This window comes from Phaethon aethereus, assembly GCF_964289735.1.
Source record: "Phaethon aethereus genome assembly, chromosome: 2".
Classification (NCBI taxonomy): domain Eukaryota; kingdom Metazoa; phylum Chordata; class Aves; order Phaethontiformes; family Phaethontidae; genus Phaethon; species Phaethon aethereus.
The window spans coordinates 151,076,881-151,101,723 of NC_138582.1; the positions used below are offsets into that span (position 1 = coordinate 151,076,881).

At 38.7% G+C, this 24,843-nt stretch overlaps 2 protein-coding genes across 3 annotated transcripts in view; one reads left to right on the forward strand and one right to left on the reverse strand.

The window, feature by feature from the left end:
* Positions 1-11,344, forward strand: part of MLLT10 (MLLT10 histone lysine methyltransferase DOT1L cofactor) — a gene marked incomplete at both ends in the record, with an annotated part of 132,872 nt that extends 121,528 nt beyond the window's left edge. The window contains 6 exons of one of the 2 annotated variants that reach the window (XM_082014587.1): positions 1,857-2,045; positions 2,439-2,527; positions 2,653-3,014; positions 8,012-8,114; positions 8,889-9,101; positions 11,276-11,344. In XM_082014587.1, coding sequence (XP_081870713.1) covers positions 1,857-2,045; positions 2,439-2,527; positions 2,653-3,014; positions 8,012-8,114; positions 8,889-9,101; positions 11,276-11,344 — 1,025 coding nt within the window. The remainder of the gene's footprint in view (positions 1-1,856; positions 2,046-2,438; positions 2,528-2,652; positions 3,015-8,011; positions 8,115-8,888; positions 9,102-11,275) is intronic. The other variant, XM_082014588.1, reaches the window with a different exon arrangement.
* Positions 11,345-18,891: 7,547 nt separating this feature from the next.
* The window catches only part of DNAJC1 (DnaJ heat shock protein family (Hsp40) member C1), a gene marked incomplete at its 5' end in the record, with an annotated part of 114,222 nt that continues 108,270 nt past the window's right edge, over positions 18,892-24,843 (reverse strand). Inside the window, 3 exons of the mRNA XM_082014617.1 lie at positions 18,892-19,102; positions 20,224-20,708; positions 21,193-21,241. Coding sequence (XP_081870743.1) covers positions 19,034-19,102; positions 20,224-20,708; positions 21,193-21,241 — 603 coding nt within the window. The 3' untranslated portion in view covers positions 18,892-19,033. The remainder of the gene's footprint in view (positions 19,103-20,223; positions 20,709-21,192; positions 21,242-24,843) is intronic.

Genomic DNA, 24,843 nt, shown 5'->3' on the forward strand with positions numbered 1-24,843 from the left:
TCAGAAATGCCATTCAGTGCTTGTCTAAGAGTTTTAAAAAAACTTATGTTCTGCTGTGAATAGAAATATAACTGAAGTGTATAATTGTAACATAGTTCTTAATGCAGCACATGGCTTCAGTAGATTACAAAAGAGTTCTCTATAATTATCTACATTTTTATGGATGGGGAAATTGTGTCATGCAAGAGGAAGTGACTTGCAGATCCAGCTGGTCACTTGCAGAGTTTGGAAATGAATTCTGGACTCTTAGATCCACTACTGTAAATAGTATAGCACAGTCCCCCGTTTTGCTTCGTACTGTGTGATACAAATTGGCACAATATTTTTTTTATTGTTATATTTTTAATTTTTTAATTCTAAACTGTCTACTTCTGTTGCTGTTTTAAAGACATGTTTACAAATGTTAGGCAGGTGTCTTACTGGGCTTTCGTATCTTTATTATGTTCTGCATTTCTTGTGAAATTCTCAAAGCAAGCAAATCATTATTTTCTCATGTTATGTTTAATAAAGTGGAATAGTCCAAGAATGAATACATTAAAAACATAAGTGATGAGTAGATCACTTGGATGTCCATATTCAACAATATATATGTGTCAAAGGCAATGATTGAATATATTAAAAAAATTATTTTTTTTTAAACCAGGTTAGGCGCTTTGTTGTATTTTTATCGAACATATTATTCTTCTTGTTGGTAGTGTAAAGTGGTATCTAGTTGGTATTTTTATGAATGGTATCCTGACAAAAATGCTAATTGTGAGGAAATTCATGCAGGGATAATCCTTTAAACATGATAGCTGGAGGACAGGTTTAGCTAAGTCTTATTGCATCTCATTTGGGCTCACTGAGGGTTCCTTTGTATGTTCTTGAAGAGGAGGGATAAAAGCTAAATCCTTGGGAAATGACCAGATGTGCCTATACCAGTAGACTTATGTCTGTAGTAGGCCCAGAGGTCATGTTAAACAAATACAATTTAGGGGGGAAAAAAAAAAAAGGCTATCCCTGTGGCTTTACAGTCACACTGTAGTACTAGTTGGGAAATCCAAGTTCTGAAACCGAATCTCAGTTGAGAAAACTGTGCTTGGTAAAAATCAGGTTAGTACAGAAGATGATGCCCTTCTGCAAAAAAAAGGGGTGGTAAGTGCGGTGCTCACACAGTGCTCCCTGCTGGGTGATTTGTAGATCGCCGCTCAAAGCAAAGGAGGGCTCCTGTTCACAAGGTGTGTCATGATAACTGTACGTTGGATGACATTTTTTTCCATTGTTTCTGTAAATTTGTATTCACTGTATAGGGCATTAAAGCAGAAAACCTCCCATTTCACAAACTTGCTTGATTTTACATAATTGTTGTTGGTTGGCTGTATTGTTAGTGGAATGCATATTTGTCAAACTTCTTCTGTTTTGATAATGTTTAAACTTTCTAATACTGCAGCTGAAATAGGTAAATTGCATAGTTGGGAAAAATCTGTACTACTAAAATAATACTATTTTTATATTCTGGTTTGGGGATAAGATACCATGTGCTGCTGTTTGCATAAAATGAAAGTCAGCCCTAATGATGCAACTTTATCTGTATTTAAGCCAGGGTGTAGATATATTTCAAAATTACTATCACATGCTATGTACTTTTTTCTGCACTTCAAATTACACAAAATTGATCCTAAACCTTTCCACTTAAAGTCAAATTTCTATAATGTATCTCTCCGTAATAATTTTATGTTTTCACATATGACTTAATGCTAGTCTTAAATTGTAATACAGACATTTTAAAAAATGAAGATGTTATTAGTAAAAAAATGAAGATGTTATTAATTCTTTGAATGTGGTTGTGAAAGATAACATATGCATTTTTACCTTAGTTTTAGGAATGCTTAAATCATTACACCAGCTTCAGGTTGAAAATAGGCGGTTAGAAGAACAGATAAAGAATCTGACCGCTAAGAAGGAGCGGCTTCAGCTACTCAATGCACAGCTTTCGGTGCCCTTTCCAACAATAACTTCAAATCCTAGCCCTTCTCATCAAGTACATGCCTTTCCAGTACAAGCAGGTAAGTAGAGGAGAGTATTAAAGTGTCAAAGTAATTCGACCATGTATTTATATGAAATATCTATTTCATCCACCTATGTCATTGATGGGAGATGCATATACATGTAGGATGACTATAGACTAAGTATTTCTTGGTGTGTTTAAACGTCAATTGGAAGATTTATATGAACCATTACTACTTGTTTCATTGCAGTTTCTTTTTTATTTCAGTCTGGAGCACATCTGTTTGTTGATTCACAGTTATTTAGTTAATATTATTCAGCAATGATTTTAAGGTTGACTTTACATCTTGTATGTTTACCTTTTGACATTATTTTGAAATAATTTATTCTGAATCTTTTTACATGTTACAGAAATTTAACTACTGTGTCTTGTTTTGAAATAATTACTTTAGCACCTAGCACCGATTCCTTGAACAGCAGTAAAAGCCCTCATCTGGGAAATAGTTTTTTACCAGACAATTCTCTTCCTGTATTAAATCAGGTAATTTTTATTTGGTTCTTCTAAACTTAAACTTGCTCCAAGTTAACTCATCATAGTCCTTGCATTGTGCTGTTAGGTGGAATTTTATGCAGCTGAGGAGGTTTTGTTGTTTGTTTTTACACCAGGAGATAACCTCCAGCGGACAAAGCACCAGCAGTTCATCAGCTCTTTCCACTCCACCACCTGCTGGGCAGAGTCCAGCTCAGCAAGGCTCAGGAGTCACAGGAGTTCAACAGGTCAATGGTGTGACAGTGGGGGCACTAGCTAGTGGTATGCAGACTGTAACCTCCACCATTCCTGCAGTGCCTGGTGTGGGTGGAATAATTGGAGCACTGCCAGCCAGCCAGCTGGCAATCAATGGAATTGTAGGGGCTTTAAATGGGGTAATTCAGACCCCAGCAACAATATCACAGAACCCTTCTCCTCTCGCTCATGCAACTGTGCCCCCCAATGCAACGCATCCTCTGCCAACCACGTTAAATAACAGGTAAGAATTTGCTGATTTTTGTTTTTCCTGACTGTGCCTGCTGTTCTTCAGTTTAGCTGTATTTTTTAACTGTCTTACTGAAAAGGTACTGTTTCTTCCTTAGCCTGTAATTGTCAAACCAGGTTCTGCTCCTGCTCTGTGAATGAAAGTAAAGAGGCATTTAATGGAAGCACTAATAGTCAAGTTAAAGAAAAGATGAGTTCTGTTTAGCTTTTGGGATTTCTAGTGTCCATTTATTAGTTTTTTTAATCAAGTCGCATTCCCAAACAAATGTAATTATATAAATGTGGTTTAGCACTTTTTTTTTGTTCAGAAAACAATATTCTTTCTCCTGCCAATTGTTCTTCCATGATTAAAGCAGCACTGGAAAAGCTACCATTTGTTGCAGTAAGAAGGGGGAAGGGGGAGGAGGAGAAGAACAGTATAGGGTCATGTAATTAAAGATGTAATAGGCATAACTAAGCAGAGTAGTGATACAGTTGCATGGTGTTTTCAGTTCTCTGCTGCTGTGACTCCAAAGACAACAAAATTATTTTTTCAAGTGGTGTTCGTCAGGATTTTTAAATGCATAAAAAGATCCACGTTTGAGTGTTAATAACAGCCCTTCCCCAAACACCAGGTATCCTCAGCAACATAAACTGCTGCTCCTTGAGCTGCAAGGCAAATGGGTAACAAAAGGAGACAGCTGCTTTCCAGGAAGGGGAATGGAGTGCTTGGTCTGGAAGTGTTTTGGGATAGAGCAGAGCCTGGGCTAACTCATTCTCACCGCTCCCCTTCTCCCCACCCCTGTACTGTCCTTCGCTTGGGAAGGAGAGCTACAGTTAAATGTGGAAAGAAATGCCTGCAAATAGGGAGTGGATTACTTAAAGACAAGTAGAGTTTATTTTTGGAGATTATGGTGGATTACCCACCAAAAAAGGCACATGTGATTGGAATGATGCAAGGGATCCCTGGTTTTGTGGTTTCTTTTTCCAGTTTCTTTTCTCGCTGTTAGTTTGGCAGCTCCTGAATGCTCATGTATGAATCCTGAATGTACAGTACCATTGTGTGGTATTGCTTCAACAGGCTTGTAAAACCTGATACTTCCAAGTGTATCATGTTGTTTTTGATGTGCTATTATATTTTTATGGAGGAGGTTATATTTTTCATAGTTTGTATCATATACAAGCATAACATTTCATATGTTAAACAGAGGTCTGCTGAAAACACAAGAATTTTGTGTTACTCTCCCCAAAAGTGTGAGGAGGAGTGAGAAATACTAGACAAAATCAATAATACTAACTAGTTGTGTAATGCTTTCCACTTTCAGGTAATGCCAAATATACCGGTCATGCTGCTGTTTTCTCATATGATTTTGTTAATGCACAGATTATTTATTTCTGACTCTTCATATTGCAGAAGTTCCTTTGGGGTTTTTTTATATCCATCTTTACTGCTCTTGAGTGTGTAGCCTAGTAGTAGACTACTCCAGTTCAAGCAGAATACTGCAACTAGTATCCTGCTCATTAGCTCTCATCCTAACTTTTAGCGTCGTCTGGAATACTCCAGTGATTCCCTATTTTCTGCTACAAGAAGCTTATGATGTACAACTCTGTCAGCATTTCCATTTCTCTATTTCTGTTCTTGCATGATCTCTTTCTGCACTGCTCCTTCAATAATACTAATTTAAAATCAACATTAATTTAAAAATACTAATTTTAAATTTAGAAGTGTACTTTTTACACAATTCTATGCTTTATTGAACTCATCCAGATTTGCTGGGCCCCTTCCTTTAGAGGTGTTTACAATTGCCCCCATTTTCTGTGAGTTTTCAGTATTTCTAGTTGTATATTTAGAGGAAAAAAGTTCAGGCTGAGCAAGCACTAATGCTAATTAGTGCTAATGTGATTTTAGCAATGACACATACATTCCTCATTCCTGTTTCTTGCATTACAAATGCTTCAGTGAAAAATACGAAAAAAACTTTTCTGTTACTGGAACTAAGTTGTGAAGAGGCTCTGGGATGACTTTGAATGAAGGAGAAAAAAAAAAAAATAAAAGCATTATTGGTTCTGAAAATATATGGGACATCATTTGTTCCTGCCACTCTTGAGTTCAATGCTGTTTCAGTGGCAACTAGTTGACAATTTCTTTCATGTCAGATTCCCCTAGGCATCGCTATTTCGAACTGCGTAAGAGGGAGGGTTAAATGGTTACAAGCACGGGCAGGCATGGAGGTTTGCTACCATGCCGTTACTGCGAGCTCTCCAAACCTGGTTAGATGGCATGGTGGTCAAGTTTGGAGCTGGCAGTATTCCCAAGGTGATGGAAAGTCACAGGAAAACTCAGCCCTACTTTCCAACTTTTTTTGTATTTTTTAAAAGACTTCCCAGATGTTCCTCTAAGCAGCAACTTACAGTAACTTCCCTGGATTATTCACCAATACATGAAGACTTCTTTATGCATATTGTCCTTATTCACGTGAACTCTTTAACTGTGGGACATAGGGAGGTGAGAAAACACTGACCTGCATGCTGCTGTTAGAGAGAGTTTCAAATTGTAGGTAAAAGTGCCTACATTCATTTGGCAGAGAAAAATACTTGATCCTCTTCTGGGAAAAAGATGACTTAAACAGATTGCTAGCAACTGTGAGATTAAGTGATTTGAGGAGAAAGATAGGATTGTTTCTTTACGTTCTCACAACCAGAGAAGACTGTAGGATGGAGACTTTCAGACTGATCATATACCTTTTAATGAGAAGCTAAAAAGGATTAAATTTACAGTCCAAGCTGATCTGGTTTAGAGAAAGCTCTGTGGTGAAATCCAGTGAACTACCTCTTCTGGGAAGCTCGGCAGCTGCAGTGTTTTGTCTTCTGCAGTTAGGTTTTGTTTCTAGATGCTTAGATCTCAGCTGCTGGCTGAGGGTATTTTCTTTCGAGTACCAATATAGAGCAACAGAGGAAGCTAGAGTGGGTAAAGCGAAGGGAGAACAGCAGCAGAAAAAGAAGTGCAAAGGTAAAACATGATATAGGGTGAAAAAAAAGAACGGGATGAAAGAATTAAAAAAAAAAACAACACAGTGGAGAAGATTGATTCCAGTATAGAAGAATACAGAAAAAGTGAAGTAAAAAGAAGAGGAGGAAATAATGGTAATACTAGTCAAACTGAAGGTACTTATTTTTTACAGCTGTTACAAATATTTTTGATAAAATTGATTTTAAAGCTGTTTGAAGGAATTTCATTTAATCGATCAGTGTCATCATTTGAAAGGCAAATATATGCACAGTTCTAGCTTGTTAGGCCTGAGTTTTGCTGTTGTAGGTCAGGAGGAAAATCTAGGAGATTCCTCGGATAGGTGAAGTGTCATCTCTTCTTTTATCAACAAACAAACAAACATTGATAGCAGTTACTGGGGAATAAATAGAATGGTGTTATCCATTTTGTGTTCTGTCATGTTAAATAGCTGGTGTGTGTGCACCTGGAATGTTCTGTGTGGTTCTGATTATGCAGTTTTGGAAAAGGATATAATACAAGGAAAAGAACAGTACAGCAAGAATAATCAGAGGCAAAATGGCTTGCACAGGACAAGGTCAGTAGAATCGATTTCTTGGCTAGGGAAGAAGACCCTTGACAAGAGGTTTGAGAACCAGGAGAGTGGTAGAAATGACAGTAATGAATGTTGTGAAGTAGATGATGGGAAATGTAAGTGCAGCCCAGCATGTGTTTCCCATAGCATTAAGGCCATCCAATGAAGTATGAAACAAAAGTTTATGTGTTGCTTGCCTTGTCCCAGCAGTAGAGAATGGTGATGCTATGTGTATTTTCATACTGGGTGGTTAATACAAAGTAAATGTCCAAGTGATCATGGAGCCGGCCTATAGTATGCTAGCTACTGTAGAAAGGCAAGATAAATATCATGTCCTGAAGAGCTAAATGGTTGTAGCCTAACTGCGTATTTGTGGCTGATTTAAGTTAATTTAATTCCTTACTCCCAATCACAACTAGCAATCTTGTCATCTTGGTGGTCATCCTACGCACACCATCTTGGCGGTACTCGCGTTTGTGCGGTCACACAATAACCTCATCTACATTAAGAGATAATCTTTCAGCATGTTTGGTATTGGTTTAGGTTTCAGCTCTATTTGCATGAGGTGCAGCTGATCGTGCAAGAGCTTGTGCAAGGGGAGGGGACAGAAATGAAGCGCTGAAAGGGAAATACTTAAGCTACACTTTAATAATTCAGTGGGTGTTTTAAACTAGTAAAATCCAACACTGGTACCGACAGAGTAAATCCAGCTGTCTTCCTGGTCTTCTGTTCCAAACCCACCCTTGTTCATGCTGTTGATCTTGCAGTGAACTGGTACAGCTGAAGAAACCCTTTACTTCCAGACCAGTTGTCAGCTGGATCAGTTCCCTGCCCAGTTTCCTAAATAGCTGCAGCAAATGTTATGTAGGCATGAAAATAGGGACTGGGAGCAAGTAGGCAAGTGCAGAGGCAGCCTGGATTGTTCCATGGCAGCATCAGTTGGCCCACTTCAAGGCTGAATGCGTTTGCTAAGTTACGGATGAGGTGTAGGCAACAGTGATAGATTTGAATATAACAAAATATGAGAATTAGAAGGAAACCAAATTAAATTAGCAAAGTAAATGCTAGTTAACTAAGTATTAAAGATTGGCAAGAGCTGTCTTATAATATAAAATCTGGCCTTTCTGTGTAAAGTATTTGAGAAAATGTAGAAATGGTAGTGATTATCTGAGCTTAATGTGCACATAGTAAACTTACATTACAGGCAAGATGTTGCTGTTGCTTAGCATAAATGAGACTGGGGTGGTGGTGGTAATGTCTAGGTATGTATCAAAAAATGCAACTAGATAGACAGACTATTTGACAGATTCAATCAAAATTATAAATAGGAACTGTCTATTTCTGTACATGTTTTCTGTTTCAATGGAAAACTGAAGTAAAATGTTCCCATACTTTCATATAAACTACAGTATTACCCTGTCAAACCCTACAGTGCCTCGGGACTAGGATTACTTCCTGACCAACAGAGACAACTTCTACTCCATCAACAGCACCAGCAGTTTCAGCAATTACTAAGTACCCAGCAACTCACATCAGTAAGTTTTACAGTTAATTATGATTTATTCTTCTGTTGTATTCTAATGCATGGATAAACTCCTCAGCCTAATATATAGACTAAAAATGTGTTTAACTCGGTATTACAGGTTTTGATAGTCTTTTAGTTTTTCAGTTGCTTCAAGCTTTTTGGATGATAGTCATGCTAAATTACAGGAGATTATTGGGCTGTGTGTATTGCTAGAAGAATCATTCTCTAGTGCCTTCAGTCCCATTTTTGTCCCGTGTGGACATGGTGGCTTGTGTCTCTCAGCATCAGCTGTATGCAGCAGAGTTTGGGACCATGTATGGATTCTAACAATATCCTAAGCTACTCTCTGATTCCACTAGGAGTCTAGCAAAAGATTTTTGGGTATCGTCTCGTGAGCTGTCTTGATTTGCCTTGCAGTATTTATGTATGCCATTGGGTAACTGATTTAGCTATTTGTATTGTTAATTGTGTAGTTCTAGTACTTTGAAAAACACGGTTTGATATTCTTGGGTATGTTTCTTGTGATAGAGGCCTGACAAAGCCAGCAGGCTTAGCTGAGCCTCTGCTGAGCTGCTGATTTCAGGAAATTTTATAGGCACTTTCTTCCCTTTCCCACAGTCTTGTGGAACTTTATTAGTGTAACCTAAATTAGCTGGGATTAGGTTAAGGGTTGCACTGACTGAAGATTTGGATAAGCAAGAACCCAGGGAGGAGCTATTTCTCAGTAACTAACTTGTTATTTTTTTATTTTTATTTTTGCCTCCCTCTCCTTGAATTACCCAAGGAACAACATCAGGCCCTTTTGTATCAATTAGTACAGCAACAACATCACCACCACCAACACCATCAATCTGAAGTACAGCAATTGCAGATTACTGGAGGAGCACAGATACCCATAAACAACTTACTTTCAGGCACACAGGCCTCACCACTTAATGCAGCTACTACCAACCCATTCCTTACAATTCATGGCGATAACGCAGCTCAGAAGGTGACAGTAAGTATATTTCTCACCTCGTTTTCAATGTAGTACCTCCACGAGGTAACTAAAAGATGAGAAGCAAGTTACATGCCTGTATTCACAACTCAAAGATAGTGGACTTTTTATTTATTTTATTTTTCTTGAGCCTTGGACTGCACTTAGTGAGGTTCAGAACTCCCTGAACTTGTAATCACTTGCACCTAACCTGTCTGCTGCACACTCCTGCTTCCCTGGATCAGGACACCAAACCAATGACCCTTGCCTTCCTCTTGTAATTACACCTGCAGCCCTTGTCCTCCTCACCCCACCTTCTTCCCCAGCTTTGTGTCCACTATTTTACAGATTATTCCTTTTATCACCTTACTTGACGAGTTTGTGCTGGCCAGGCCTCAGGCACTGTACAGCTGCAGAGAGCAGGTGATGACTTGAGAGATGAGAGGCCTGTTGCTGGGAAGGTGAAGTATGTACTAGGAGAGTGGGCTATGTGTATCTTGGTTTTGGCGTGGGACGATGAAGATGTACACTGGGAGGCTGAGTGACTCCGTTGCTTGATAGAGTAATAAAAGCTTTCCTAGACAGATCAGGAAACAAGGTGCATCTTTCTGGCAAAGATGTTCCATTGTCTTCAGCATTTGCCTGTAATCTCCATCCCCAAGAAGGAAATCTTTCCTCAAGGAGTCATAGACTATACTTCATTCTCTAAGGGTCATACAGTTAAGATAAGGGGGGGTGAAGGGAAGGAGTGTGTGGAACTTGTGCAAACAAAGGATAAGTAGAGCAGGAAGACAAAGTTGCAGTATTTCTTGGAGAAGACATCAAGTGGTAGTGAGAAAAGGGAAGCTTGTCTGCAGCAGCGGGCAGGAAGAGTTTGGGGCTAAATATTGGTCTCCTTTCCGCTCCCCACCCCGCAAAGCCTCCAACTACTTTAGGGGCATGGCGGTGGAAAAGGACCTGGGCAGCTGGGCCTTTCTGGTACTTCCCAAATACAAGGTGAGACACAAAACATAAATAATGAATTTTCAAGACGATTTTTCTGGAAACAGGTCCCTTCCATTCAAAAATACGAGCCTTTACTTTTATTAAGCTTTGTGCGTGGTCGTCACATTCCAGTTTGGTCCATTGTTGTGATGTTGCAACCGTACTGCAAACTGCAGGACTCCGGTGAGATCACGTTCTTTCCCAGTCACTGGCTGCTGGAGCAGAAGTGCTCTATCACAGGGGTTTGCTCAATGTCTTGCCTTCATTTAGAAATGTTCACAATTTGTTCTAGTATGTTGAAAATTTATCTCCCTTCATTTTCTCAACATTAGTAGTGAATGGAATTGAAATGCTATATTTGGTTTGCATCAGTACAAACTATTCTATGGGTGACCTTATTTAGAATTTTTTAAATGGCTATTACTAGGTTTGGACAGTGTGACTGGGCAGCACTAGTATGTTTTACAAATATGCTGTTACAATTTTAGTTTTTGTTCTTATCAGTTAGCTGTAAACAATTCCAAGAAATCTCAGAACATCTTTTAAACAAAGCCCTTAGATACAAATTTCTTTTAAAATTGCCTTAAAAAAAAAGGAGGGGGGGTGTTAGAATTGAGACAGATTGCATTGGATTGTTGAACTATTTTAATCCAAAAAGAATTTTTAACAAATTCTGTATTTGTTTGACTGTTTTAATCTCATTTCCAGCTGGAACAGGTTTTCAAGCTGAGGTTTTGGCTCAGTCCTGTTCAATACTTGCAGGAAAATGTCTTTGTAGCAGTTTATGAAAGAAAGGTAATTGTAACAGGGGCAAAATGGAAATTGTGTGTCTATTCTGATGGAGAAGTGTAGATTTCGGCCCTCTCCAGCAGGTAAAACGTAGCAGAGGTCACCTGGTATTTGTCTTGACCATCATGCGGTTCTAAGGAGAGACCAACAGCCAGGAACAGCCAGTCTTGTTGGAAGGAAAGTAGAAGCAAAATTGGTGTTTTCTAATGCTAGCTCTGAGGACCTTGGTGTGAGTTGCTCCAAGGTAGTACTACTCCTTTAATTATTTTTTCCATCCCTGCTTTTTATTCTACAGGACATGATTATCGTCTATGATGGAAAAGTTACTATATAAATAGCTCTACTGAATGTACCTCATCTGCTTTGTCATTTGTATGAATTTAATTACTTAACTCTGTATTTTATAATCTGATTTTTAGAAGTATTTTCTCTTACACAGAGGCTCAGTGATAAAACTGGACCAGTTGCGTCAGAGAAGAGTTGACATTTGAATGATACTTGGGAACTGCATGTCCTGCTGTTATAGCACTTCATCTGGCTGCAAACTATTTTCCTTTCTGCAGATTGAAGAAATGCAACAAGGAACTCTTAATGCACAGCAAAAAGTTAATAATTTTCATAGGATATTTTTGTTAGGCTTTCATTTGCTTTCTTGTTGCACTAAAATAGATGTACTTTTTAATGCTTCAGACTGTGAAGTAGATAAAACTCTGCAACCGTAATTATTTTGTCAATAGGATGATACTAAGTACAAGTTCTAGAAGAACATATACTTGACTCTTCAGTCCTAATCTTAGAACTTTAAAGGCTAGTAAACTGCCTGCAGTCATGCATTACTGTAGTTTCAGAGCAGTAGTTTTAAAAACCAAACCAAGCCCAACCCTAGCCAGTCTCATCTGCTGCCGCAGTTGCAATATATGCTTTTAGACTAAGCTTGTGATGGCAGCCTGGACTTGCTGTTTGTCGTTTCTTTTTTACACACCTATTTTGAAACCTGACTCATAAGGGAATCCACTTCTGAACTTTTTATTCCTTTAAATTCCTGTTTGTTATATAGTTGGAGTTTTTCCTGAGTAAGAATTACAGTATGGAATCCAAAGTTTATTAATTTTGGTGTAGGTTTTAAGAGTTCTGAGGTTTTTAAAGGAACCACTTTGGTTCCAGTGACAAAGTTTTCTTACCAGATGAGAAGGCCGCACTGGAAGAAGTACGTGTAGTGTTTGGCCTAAACCAAGTGCCTGTTGCTACCTCCATTTTGCTGAAGTGGCTGCGAACAGCTGATCATGCACTAGCCGTGTCCATGTTAACAGCGGGAATATTCTGTGTTGCACCAGCAGCCTTGTTGTTCTGCCTTTACTAGAGGTGTTTATACCACTGTAGATAGCTCAGGCAGATTGTTACCTGGGTCACTTTTCACTAATAAATTACCAAAAAATTGAGTATTTCCCACTAAAATTTACCAGTGGTTGAAACGGGTGAACTTGTGTTACAACACTTCCAACAGTAGCTGATTTCATGGCATGAGTCTATGCAGTATGGTGAAGGATAGTTTAAACAGGGGTAATGACCACTAATCAATATTAAGGTGGGAATTATTAGAAGAAAAGACCCAGCTGTAATTAGACCTCCACTGTGTACTTATTTGGAAGAACATGTTAATTCTGTAATATGTTTCTTAGTTAAACATTGCACAGTTCTTACCTCATTTCTGTAAATAAAGTTTTGTGAATCTGTTTTGTATTGTAAAGAATTCATAAGAAAACATTGATATTTTGATTTGTAATATTTCTAATTAGTAGATTTAATTGAAAAAGTAAAAATAATTTATTTTTATATGTTCTGGGGAATTTTTAAAAAATGCCACAAATCACTTTTGTAGATACTTTACAAAAGTAAACCAGGGGTTTATTTTACTTACTCAGCCCACTGGTGGATATTCTGTAACAATTTGTACAAAAGGTAAGATGGAAATGTGCTGTTATTTTGACTAGATGTAAAATTCCAAGTGTATGAAAAGATATGTACAAAGCTTTTGTTAATAAACTTTAATAATGTTTATAGTTGTATACTGCTTGTGTGAATGTGAGTCTCGAAGAAGAACGGAGTAATTCTATTAACATCACGTAACAGGAACAATTTCAGTTGCACCTGGGCACTAAAATTTATTACAACAAACATTTTAAAATGTTTCTCAAGTTAATTTTTTGCTTTCAAGAGACACTGATGCAGCTGTAACACTGTCCAGGCTTTCATGCTTCAAAAAGCAATTGCTGTGAAATTGCAAGAGGAGGAGCAGCAAGCTGTTGCTCTAATGGCCCCAGCTCATTTTGAAATAACTTGGCAAGAGCTCTGCGGAGATGGGATGGGTTCTTTACCTACAGCATGCCTGCAGTGAGGTGATGACGCTGTCAGTGGCTGTTGTCATTTTTGTTTTGTATTTTCTGTACAACCAACTCAGTGTTTTTTCCAGGCATTTTGCTTATTGTCCATGGAGGAGTTGGTAAACACACAGCTGAACTCCTGGTCTTTTATTTCCCAGGCAGCAAGGAGGAACTTGACCCTTCCCATACTGTCACTTGAAGATGAGGTTTGCAGTAGTACAGGTTGCGGCAGAGAAGGGATGCAGTGTGGCTCCCTTGTGACTTTTAGCCCCTTGCTAGTCAGGTGCAGCCCCCGGCTGAGACAAGCTTCATAACAAGCAGCAGGAAGATGGTGTTGGTGTAGGATTATGCCATTTGTGTGGTGTTCTGTCTGCTCAAGTCCTGGGGATTAAATAGGTGTGTTTTGTTTTCCAGTGGGGAAAACTGGAATCCTGAAAGACGATGGGTAAATGAGCAAGCTGAGAACTAACTGCAGGGCAATGCAAACCATCATCTGGCACAGCAAGGGGCACTGCTAACCCCCACCTGCTCCACAGTGCCTCAGCCTTCAGGGCTAGAAAAAATTCCCTGTGTTCCAGGGGTAGCTGATGAATGTTTGATGCTGTAAGGTGAAGAGGCTTGGAAGACTAGTTGAACAGAAGGCAACTAGATAAGCTCTAGAATTGGGTACCACCTTTCTTCTGGCTCTGTTGGGCATTGCCTATTCAATGCTAAGAAGGGAGAGTATATAGCATGTATATGCTGGGCAACTATGTACTTCATACGGCTAGACCTGTAGATGAGGGGGAAGAAAAGCCCAATAAGCACGAGGCCTCCAGGGTGTCCTGAGTCCTTTCTCCTGGAGTCATGGACTGGAGGGGTTACATTACTGCTGCTTTGTTTGAGATGAATCCAAAAACTTGACCAGGTAGACAAGAACTATCGGTAAGTCATCGTGCTCCTACTGGAGCAGTACCACAGCAACCAGTACAAGTGACAAGTGCTGCCTGTCCTTGGGTGGGTTTTTTATTTGAGAAGGGACTGCCTAAGCTCTGGTACCAGGTACTGCCTAAGCAAAGTACCAGGTGAGAAGCATGAAAGGGGCAAAGTCAGAAACACTAGTGAGGTCATCAAATTCAGGACATTCTTAAAATCTCTACTTGTCAGAGATTGGTGCCAGAAGCCCAAGAGAGCAATGTATGTTTTACAGTACATGTAGTCCTGATGGACCAACAATCACCAGCAGGAAAATAACGAAAAGGACAGTTCTGACATCTGAACAAAAACCCAATTTGCTATCCCTTTAAAGAAAAGAGACCACATCAAAGCCAAGTTCACGTGAGGGCCAGATGCAGTCCAACCCAAACTTGTTTCAATGATCTTGCAGATTCTGACATCAAAGATGATGGTCTGTGGCTGATTTGGCACCAGTTCAGTAGCAGCCGATGCTGCCATCCCTGTGGAATGCCTCTGATGGCAAAGCAGCCACACAGGTCCCTGGCAGTTAAGTCACTGCTTACCGAGCCACCCCGAGATGCATCAGGAACCGCTCTGGGGTCCATGTCACCAGAGCAGCACAGGCTAAATGTGCTGCATTTCAGGAGAGTTTCATGTTAACTTAAAGGCTTTTAAACTTTCTGCTGCCTTTTTTTTTTTCCCCTCACCAAAATCCAGCTTTACTGACAACAATGACAACACACGTTATGGCTTACAGGAGCCAACTAATTCTGGACAGCCTACAACATCTCAAATCCTGCTTTTATCAACCTCATCCATTCAAGCTGTATTAGTAGGAGCTACTCTCAGCAATGCAATTGTGTGACATTTAACTGATTTTATGGTGCCTGGTTTTCATAAGCTGCACTAAAGTCTCGCTGTCGGTTCTGCCAAAAGGAGAGCTCTTTTAAAGGCAAAACACTCAGTGTTTCTATTATTTTCAGACTCTCATCTCAAAGAGGTCACATTGCAAAACCATCCCCGAAAGAATTTTTTTTTTTTAAATTAGTTCATACATTGTCAGCTTGTAAAGTTGAGAATAATACAGTCCAAACATTTAGATCTGCAGAACAGCAGCTGTTAGTCTTTCTCTGAGAACTGAACTAACCTAAACTGGAACACTATTAACCGTTACAGCTTCTCAGTCATACCCTACTCATTCACTTGCGTCTGGTTGTCAGGTCATTACTTTACTTTACTTTACAAAATCCTGACGCTTTAGAGCTTGGTACTTGGACTATATCCTCAGCATGGTACAGCAATACCACCCTCCCTGGCTAGTCTGCCCCAAATGCCTCTTTCCATAGGGTCTTGGCTATCCCACCAACAGGGACACACAGAATATGCTCAAAATAAATAGACTCAGATCTCACTCATTTAAGTGCAAGTCACCATATAAGAGCTACAGCATAGACCCTGTAAGACTGAAAGCTTTTCATGCACAAAGTTACAGTGCAAAAGGCACTTTGAGGTACAGCTCACAGCTGCCCAGTGAAGCAAAAATATTTTGCTCACAGTCAAATACTAACATTACTTAAAAAATCTGCATCCCCTGCTACAACAGGAGTTGGAAGAAGTTGCTTAAATCCCAAGCCTGGAGTGACCTCGATTTTGATGGAGAGGAAGTTTCAGAAAAACAGTAGCTTTGGTGGTGGACACCAGAACCACAACAACGCAAAGGCTGGGTCTCATATGGAGACTGGCTGCAGCTGACTGCTGCTCTAGAGAACATCGCATCTCGCCTCGGTGACCACAGACTAAGAGTCACTGCCAGAAGGGCCTGCGGTCTCTGCCAGAGAGGACCCTGAGAGAGCCTGAAGATCTTGGATGCCTACCCTCCATCACCCTTCTCCCCATAGCCAAACACAAAAGCTTAGCCTAGGCCCTTGAGGAATGAAGCATGAAGTAAGACTGGACAGGGCCTGGACAAAGCTTTCACTATGTGACAGATCCATCCTAGATGGGTGTCTCTGAGCACATGGTTGCAGAGATTAGCTCCACTGATGCTGGACACCGACTCACATCCCTCATCCCAAGGCCTACACTGACAGACTACTCAGTGTGAAACACGCTTCCAGTTCCAAACGACCCACCAGTGCATTGCAAAACCTTTCCAGTGCTTGACAATCAGGCAGCTGGGCCTGCCACCAGTTCACGGTGCAGTTCCACTGTGGAAGAGGCCAATGCATTTCTCTTACACAGCCAGCTTGCCTTTACTTTCAGGCAGCTTGATTATTCAAGCAATAAGGATGCAACCCTTCAGTTCACTTCCATCCAGGCATGAGCAGCACCTGTGATTAGACATTCACAGCCCTCATTTCAAGTGTGACACAGTGACATGTACGATCTTTCTTTGGCCATCCTTCAGGATCTTCCTTCAGATAAACTGTATTTGTCAGAGCACTGCTTAAATTTCTCAGTGTGAATGTTCTTACAAACAAAAAAAGAAATGAAAGTTTCTTACCAGGAAGTGGTGCTCATCCTCCTTCCTCCCACCCCCGTCCAGAAAGTCTAGTGCCACATACATAGCGGTGATATGGGCAAGTCTTGGGCAGGTACTCTTACACAGGTAAGTTTTTAAAGATTTCCAGTGATCAAGGTATCAAAGTCCTCCCAAGTCCTTATTACATTTGCCACTGCATTTTTTTTTTGCCCCAATATTGAACTAAACTATTTCTCACTCTAAAGAGAGCCTATTATTATTCTTCATAGCCACAAAAGACATGTAACAGTTCTGTAATAATTTCACCAAGAAGACCCAGAGATCATGCAAGTGCAAGGCTCCCCTTTTACATACTTGAAGATTTATGTCTCTCTAGTGCAGAGCAAATATCACAATTCCTCCTGTCCTTCCTAGCAAATCAGGCGTTGTAGACTCTGGATCATTCCCTGCTCTCTTCTGGATGGTCTACATCTTCCTTGAAATGATATCCCAAACTGGGCACACCATTCCATAAACACAGAGTGGAAAAGGAAAGCCAAGTCTCTCTCCTCACAGGCTATACTCTCCCATTACTTGCTTTGGTTTTCTGGAACAGCAGAAATATTCCAATTACCAGTCTATTTTTATCATGAACAATGTATCTCCATTCACTCGTGTTCTTCTACCCCAGCCCTACCCGTGCTCTGCCAAGTTAATTTTCACCGACTCACCTAACCATTTTAGCAGCTTCTCTTCGTAGTCATTTCTATTACCTTGCTTTACAGCTAGAGTCATCTATCTTTGAGTGTCTTGGATGACTAATACCTTTGTAAAGTTAAGACTTCCTGATGCGTCCTGAAAATATCTTGCTTCCTCTCACTTAAGACTGTTCCTTCATAGGTGTGTTAGTAGCAGAGAATTACTATTTGATCGATTAGCACACGCAGATCATAGTACAGCTTCTAAATATGTTTTGTTTCCAATGCACTTAACCTGTGACGTTCTCTGCGAAACAAAATTTAGATGCATTATTGTGTGTCTAGTAAGGTTTCCATAATATCAATATTTCTACTGTCTAAGATTAGTTTTTTGTTTATAACAAAAAAAAAAAAAATCAAACTGTTCCACTTGGTAAGGAACATATATGGAACACTGTTACCTTCCCTAAATACTTCTCCCTTAAAGCTTTACGGGAACAGGATGAAATTTTGTCAAATGCTGATCTGTCAGAAGCAACACAATTAACAAACAGTTACTGGGGAAAATCAACAGTGTAAATGGCAGCAAGTTAAAGGAGATTTTCAGCCACCAAGCTCCGATTTTGAGTTTGGATAGGTGGTCCCCTGATTTTTCATTTTAGTTTGGAATTAAAGCTCAAAAACTTATTAGAATCCTGGTATTAAATCAGAATTTGAGTGGTAAATGATTCTTTAAAAAATGCAAGTCCTTAATGTTTCTTGCAAAAGACTACGATTACTGCTCTGATTTATTGATATAATTTAGAGCCCATTAAGTATCCTTTATTCCAGCATTTTAAGCTTTGTATAAATTTTCCAAAATTATGAAAACCAAAATAGCATGTAATGAATAATAAACCTTACTACCTATTTTTCAAATATGAAATCAAACTATATTGAATCCAGGGTGTACAAAAAAAACCCCAAATATGAGAACTCTTAGTCCAATAACGTTAGCTTTTAAGTCCTATTCCGTACTTAAAAACTGGTCATGAAGTATATGCCTCATGCATCTTAATTAGAGGCCTTTAATGTTCTTACTCATTTCAACTTTACCAAGTAAGAGCACTACCAAATACCACGTGTGTTAGTCTGCAGAGTTGGTAAAAAAGGAATTATATTGCAGATGCATATAAATGTACGTGGAAGTTAAGATTAGAAATACTGCTTATTTGAAAATATTAGTAGAATGACTAGACATTTCCTGTAGCAGTAGACATACTTGTAAGCATATTGTCTTCTATTTATATCTGCAAGAAAGCAAAAATATACCTTGAGTGCAGAGTTCCATTACTCTCGTCCTTGCTTAACGGTTTCAGATCAATTCTCATTTTCAAAACAAAATTTAAAATTCTTTATATTCTGTATATTCATTAGCTGTAAACCTGACAGTTCTAGTATGCAATTATCAGCGTGGCTTTTCCTGAAGGTCCGCTAATTTTTAATTGCTATTGCACATCTGCATAAGCAGCTCTCCAACACAAAAATCTACCTTCATTCTTCAACACACAAAATAGGTAGGATGGTATAAGATTTATTGATATTTTCTTTTACTAAGGCACATGACGTATAGAAATACTGAGGTACAAAAATGCAGTTTCCTGCATATGAGTTTTAAAACCCCATTTTGACAAAGATGAGCTAAATCTCTTCTGCTCAGGACATTCAGCTTTTAGCCATTTTTTTCTTTTGTACCAGTTCAACAAGCAACTTGTATCTTGCTATACACTCCTCCTAAAAGGAAAAACAGATGTGTGTGTTAATTAAAGTTTGATAATTTAGTATTGCTTTAACTCTATACATGCTACTTCATTCTAGAAGAGCTAGGTTCTGAGGGTTGTGGGGGGTTTTGGAAGGTTTTTTTTTGGTTTTTTGTGTGTTTTTTTTTTATTAAAAGTGGTGCACTGAATTGCAGAAGGAGAATCTACATCTAGTGCAGAGTATGGATTAGAAAAAATGAACTTTCAATTTACATGTTTTAATGGATAACTCCTCTCTTTACAGAGCACACAAACTCAAGAATCTTAACAGTTACCCAGTATTTCTTGACAATGACTGTAAAAGCAATTATTAAACAGTTCCAATATCTATTTCAGAGCAGTTATTCTGGTACAAGCCACGCTGCAGATAGGTTACCCTGTTAAAGACAAGCCTTTATGATTGCTAACAGAGCACCTACTGACACCAGATACTGTTGAACAGGTTCAGAGCCAGAGGAACACTCAAATCTCCCCGCCACGTTTCCTGCTCTCTGTGCTGGTTTTGGCACAAATAAAATTAGGATTTTCTGCAGCTACAATGACTGAAGCAAGCACACTAATCTATCACAACTATTATGGAATCTAACACAGACCAACTATATCACTGACAACAAACGCTATTTTAAAAAGATTATACTTACAAAAAGAACATTAGATAGATTATTGAGCATTTAACACTTGCAGATGGATTACTTATTTTGTTTGTTCATTGAGGTGGGTTGAGAAAGGTATTGTAAAAGTGTAAGCAAAGCGTCTCACCAACATTTGGTTACTAACTTTGAATCAAAATTTGTTTAAAAATCTAATTTGTCCTGCAACTGAAGATCTGAAAGGCAGAGGAGAGGTAGGTATTTTAAATGAAACAGGAGGTATTTCAACATTTTCTGTAATAGAGCAAACAAACTGAATTAAATGAAAATATACTTTAAATATAAACAGCAAACACGACAGTAATGCACTTTAGGTCGATTATGTCTGGACTGATAGGCTAAGTAAAAACCTCACCTTTCTGCATGGACCCCCAGTTCTTAAGGTAATCAGAAATTGGTAGAAAATATGTTTCCCCTTGATTTGTACAATCAAAACTAAACATACCTTGCTTTTTCCAGGAACACATTTTGCTATTTTATCCCAGCGATCCGATGTTCCCTTTGGATACTGCTGCAAGGCCATTTCAAGAAGTTTCTGTTGATTTTGAGTCCACAGTTCTTCAGGGGCACGGCTTTTCTCTCTTTTTCTGCTCTCATCATCACTCTCTTCCTCTTGCTCAGTGTTATCAAAATCCTTCTGGCGTCTTCCTCTACCCTTCTCTTCTGGTACCTCTTTTGTTGCTGGTAAAGTCATCTCAGGTGCTTTGATAATTTTTCGTTTGCGGTGTCTAGTTTCACTTCCAATGGTTTCCTTTTGATCTGTTTGGACATCTGTCTGTTCTGGGATATGATCGTAGTTCCCCTCCTCCTCCTCCTCTTCTTCCTCCTCCCTTTCTCGCTGGGTGATTATGTGATCTGGCAAATTCACATTGACTTTGACGTTCTTGGAATTCTGGGCCAGTGTTTTAAGCTCTGAGAGCCTAATGATACCTGTTAGAAGTATTGTTGTTACACTTGTAAAAAAATAAACCAAACCACAAACAAGCAGGGAACTGCCTGCAAATAAAAGGTACCCAGAATAGAACAGAGAGGAGAAAAAGGTCTTCTGGATTAAGAGCTTAAGAAAACGCTTATCGAGAAATCATGGTATTTGTTAGGAAGCAATGAACTTTGCCAAGTATGAGTTTACCTGGTATATGTGAAGTACTAGTAAATTACTACATGGATATAAACAAACAGAACAGCGTGAACAAATGAACAGAACCCACAATAAACTGAGTTAGAATAAACTAAGCTAAAGGGAAACCTTCCCTCAGAATACCCATCAGTTCTTCTCTTTGCTCAAAGTAAGGCAGGGTTGCAAAAGCCTCTCTGCAAAGCATACCCTGAAGGTACAAAATGCACTCCATTCGCATAGCTATAATCCAAATACAGTGCTTGTTATAAGCATCAGTGAGGATCTAGTAGCACACACCTGGTGTATATGTAACAGAATCCTTCAGTTGCTTGGCTTTCATCGTAACCTGCATGAAAACAACAACAAAAAAAGGACTATTTAAAAATTACATTAGTGGGGCTACTGAAAAATTCATTAGCAGCTTACTGAAAAATACCACCATTGAACATACATTAAATAGAGCGAGGCTTTGTTCTTCTGCTGGCTTTGTTCATACATGGATCCCAAACTGGCAAAAAGTAACTTTGTAGACTTTGTCCTTCCTAAAACATTCCTAGCTTATTAACATAATGTAAGCAATGCTACACATTTCTATTACTATCACCATAATACATGGTGGTTGATACTCAAATTTTATTTTCTTTCATTGTTAAACCCTAATTCTCTAAGCTAAAAATACCACAAGGAGAGCAGGGAAAAAGGAAACAAATGAGTTACCTTCTAGATATTAGTTTCTCAATACTGAGCAGAAGAACAAAATAACCCACATAGGGCCAGATGATGAAGCATGCTAATGGGCAGGCATTCAGTCCCAAACCAAAATGTAACAGTTTGACTGCCAAACATCAGCAAAGACACATCCTAAGTCCTGGTATTTCAGGAAAAAAGTTTATGACATGAGAATCCAAAGGACGGAGAGCTGCCTGCTTCAACCTCTACATGTATACCAAAATCTGTGTCCAGGGAGAAAAGTAACAACAGATTTAGCATTTTCATTTTTACTTAAGTAAGGAAACAAACAGGTTTTCTCCCCACACAGAATGAGGAGCTGCCCCATCCCAAATTTCTAGACCTCACTATAGATAAGACGACAGGCTTCATTTAAAATTAAGATCCTTTTAATCACTTAGCATCTGTGTTGTATCAAATGATCTAGAGTCCAAAATTCAAGTACCATGTAAAAGCATTTAAAATGTAGTACTCAAAGAAATATACACACTTCCTAATTACTGAAAATGTTTTATGAATATCAGATTTCAATTTAAGATTCTTTTGGGAATATGAGGTCTTTGTGGAAAAGCTAGAAATTGAACTAAAGTAGTCAGAGCCACCCAAATCAAACTAAACTTTAAATGTAAACAGGCAACGTGCTGAACCAGAACTGAGATGGGTAGCCTGTGTTTCCTGCTCTTTGAGCCTGCGACTTCAGATGTTAATGTCCATTTAGTGTAAGCACTTGGCAGCGTGCTGCCCAGAGCAAAAATAAAAAATACAACACCTACAAAGTCAGAAATTCCTCCATGTGGGATCATATTTACCCACAATAAAAATAATTTAGACCTTCAGAGCCACAGCATAGACCTCTGCTGTTTTAACTAACGTTAACAACAACAGACTACTATCCTCTATGTAGAGCAGCACTAGAGAGCAAACCTGCCAGGGGGGTGTACAGCTGTTTTCTGGAAGAAGAAGAAAATATAAGGATTTAGGATTTTTGTTCCATTACAGGATTCATAAGTGAGTACTTCACCAGTTAAAATACTCCAGTACCGTCTGCTTCTAGTCTAGTCTGTTTGGTTCCTCCCAGCCACATTTCTGCCTATGCAGTTGCAAGACTTTGCTTTAAAAACAGGCGAGTGCGGGATGTCCTTAACAAAATGACAGCACGACTTAACAAGGCAGTGGTCTACTTCCCCTACAAATTAAACCTCATTTTCTGGGATGACTAAGTTTAAATGAAAACTCCATGAAGAAAAAATCCCAACTCTAGCTAACCAAAAATCTTTGTCCAGAGGCAGACATCTAGCATAGAAAATTCCAACTTCTAGTGTTGCAGTATGATAAAATTTTAATTGTTCAAAGAGAAAAATCCCAGAATGCTACGATGAACAGATCATTTTGACTAGCACTAGCAGTTCTGCCTGTGATCTGCATGATCCTAATTTTGAAACAACAGGACGGCTCCTCCTTGAACAGATGATTCACCAATAAAAATTGCCTTCCTTGATGAGTTTATAGTCTAAAATAATCCAAATTAAGGAATAGATCTTTAGTGGTGTCCTCCTATGCATCTCTTAAATAGAAATTATGTTATATAAACTAGTATAATAGATTATTTTGAGAAGAGTGAGAAGAACTTGCCATGCAAACAAATAGCTGACCCTTTAGAGCTTACTGCAATGATGCACCAGATTCACTGCGAATATGGCAAGGCATTATCTATGTTCATGTATTCCAGAAAACTGTTTCTAAACCATTTTGCTCCAAGTACTTCTTTCAAAGCCTTACAGCCTACTCCTAAATCCAAGAAAGGAAAAAGGGAAGAGACTCCCTAAACCAAACAGAGCAGGATAAGGTGCAAGCAATGACAGACACAGCTATACCAAGTTGCTACCCCAATGCCAATGTTTGGTTTTCCCTACATTGAGCCTCTGATGTTTTTGGAGGTTGGCAATTATTGGTTTGGCTTTCAAACTGAGATTACACATGCAACATAAGCTTTGCATTGGAAGTGGTGCAAATCGATATGCTGCATTCACATTTCCTTTACAAGGCAGATGCTCCCAAATTAGGGTAGTGTAGGTATCCCGTAACAGATATAAATTTTGCTGCATATGACATCTAATGGAATTAGAATCTAAAGCAGCCCTCTCCACTAGAACAGTGAAGGATTTTGGTTTATTTCTAGATCCTAATGGCATTTCACATTTCCCCCTACATGCAGAAAGTTCAGAAGTAACAGTTTTGCCTTAGGTTATATCTTTTTGGATAACTCCAGCCATAATAACTTGGTGAACCCAGATGCAGCATTTGTCGTAAATTACTCCATTTGTTACATCAAATATTTCCAAGACTTTCTCTTCTGAAGGCATTATGGTATCTGTCCATATTTTGATGGACTTTCAATCTGAACATTCACCAGGTAAGCTGGAAATAACAACTGTGTGTATGGTTTAGATATCAAAAATCTACAATTTCAAACACTCAACAAGCACCTTCAGTTGACATAAGTTTGACAACTCATCAAGCTTCTTACTCACAGCCTTACTATCATCATTCACAGGTTACATGAGAAGATGATTTGTGTAGTATACTCTTTTTATTTTTTTGGTCAGCTTTCTTCTTCACTCAGATGATTTTGCAAGTCCTTTTCCAGGGGCTATGTAATGTTCATGTTTACTCTAAATCTTCTCATTTAGAGTTCAGGTATCACTTATTTAGACTTAAGATTTATTTGTCCATCAGCTTCAACTGTCATTGCTGTTAAAGATGCTAACATAGGGCAAGAATCATAACATGTCAGTATTAAACTACTAAGGCTTATTAGGAATCCAACCTATGGAACATACGAAATTGTATTTCAATTTGATCTGTTTGAGTTTAATTATTGCTCTTGCCACTCAAATTTGCAGTGTCTTCTGCTGCCAGTTTCTCCATACTTTCTCACACCCTTAATATCAATTTAAATTTCCTCTCCAGTGGCGAGTACTGTTATCTACTAGCTAGTTCTTAACAGTGAGTTTTTTTCTTTTTTTTAAGAAAAAAATCACTAAGTTACGCAACGTAAGTTGCTCTATTGCTTTCTCCACTCAATTTCTTATCATAACTTCATTATATTATTACTCTTTCATTAGGTAACCAATAACATACTTGGAAATACTGTTACTCAAAGTATGAAGCAGTTGTGGAATTACTCTTCTAGTTATTATTGCTGATTGTTCCTGCATA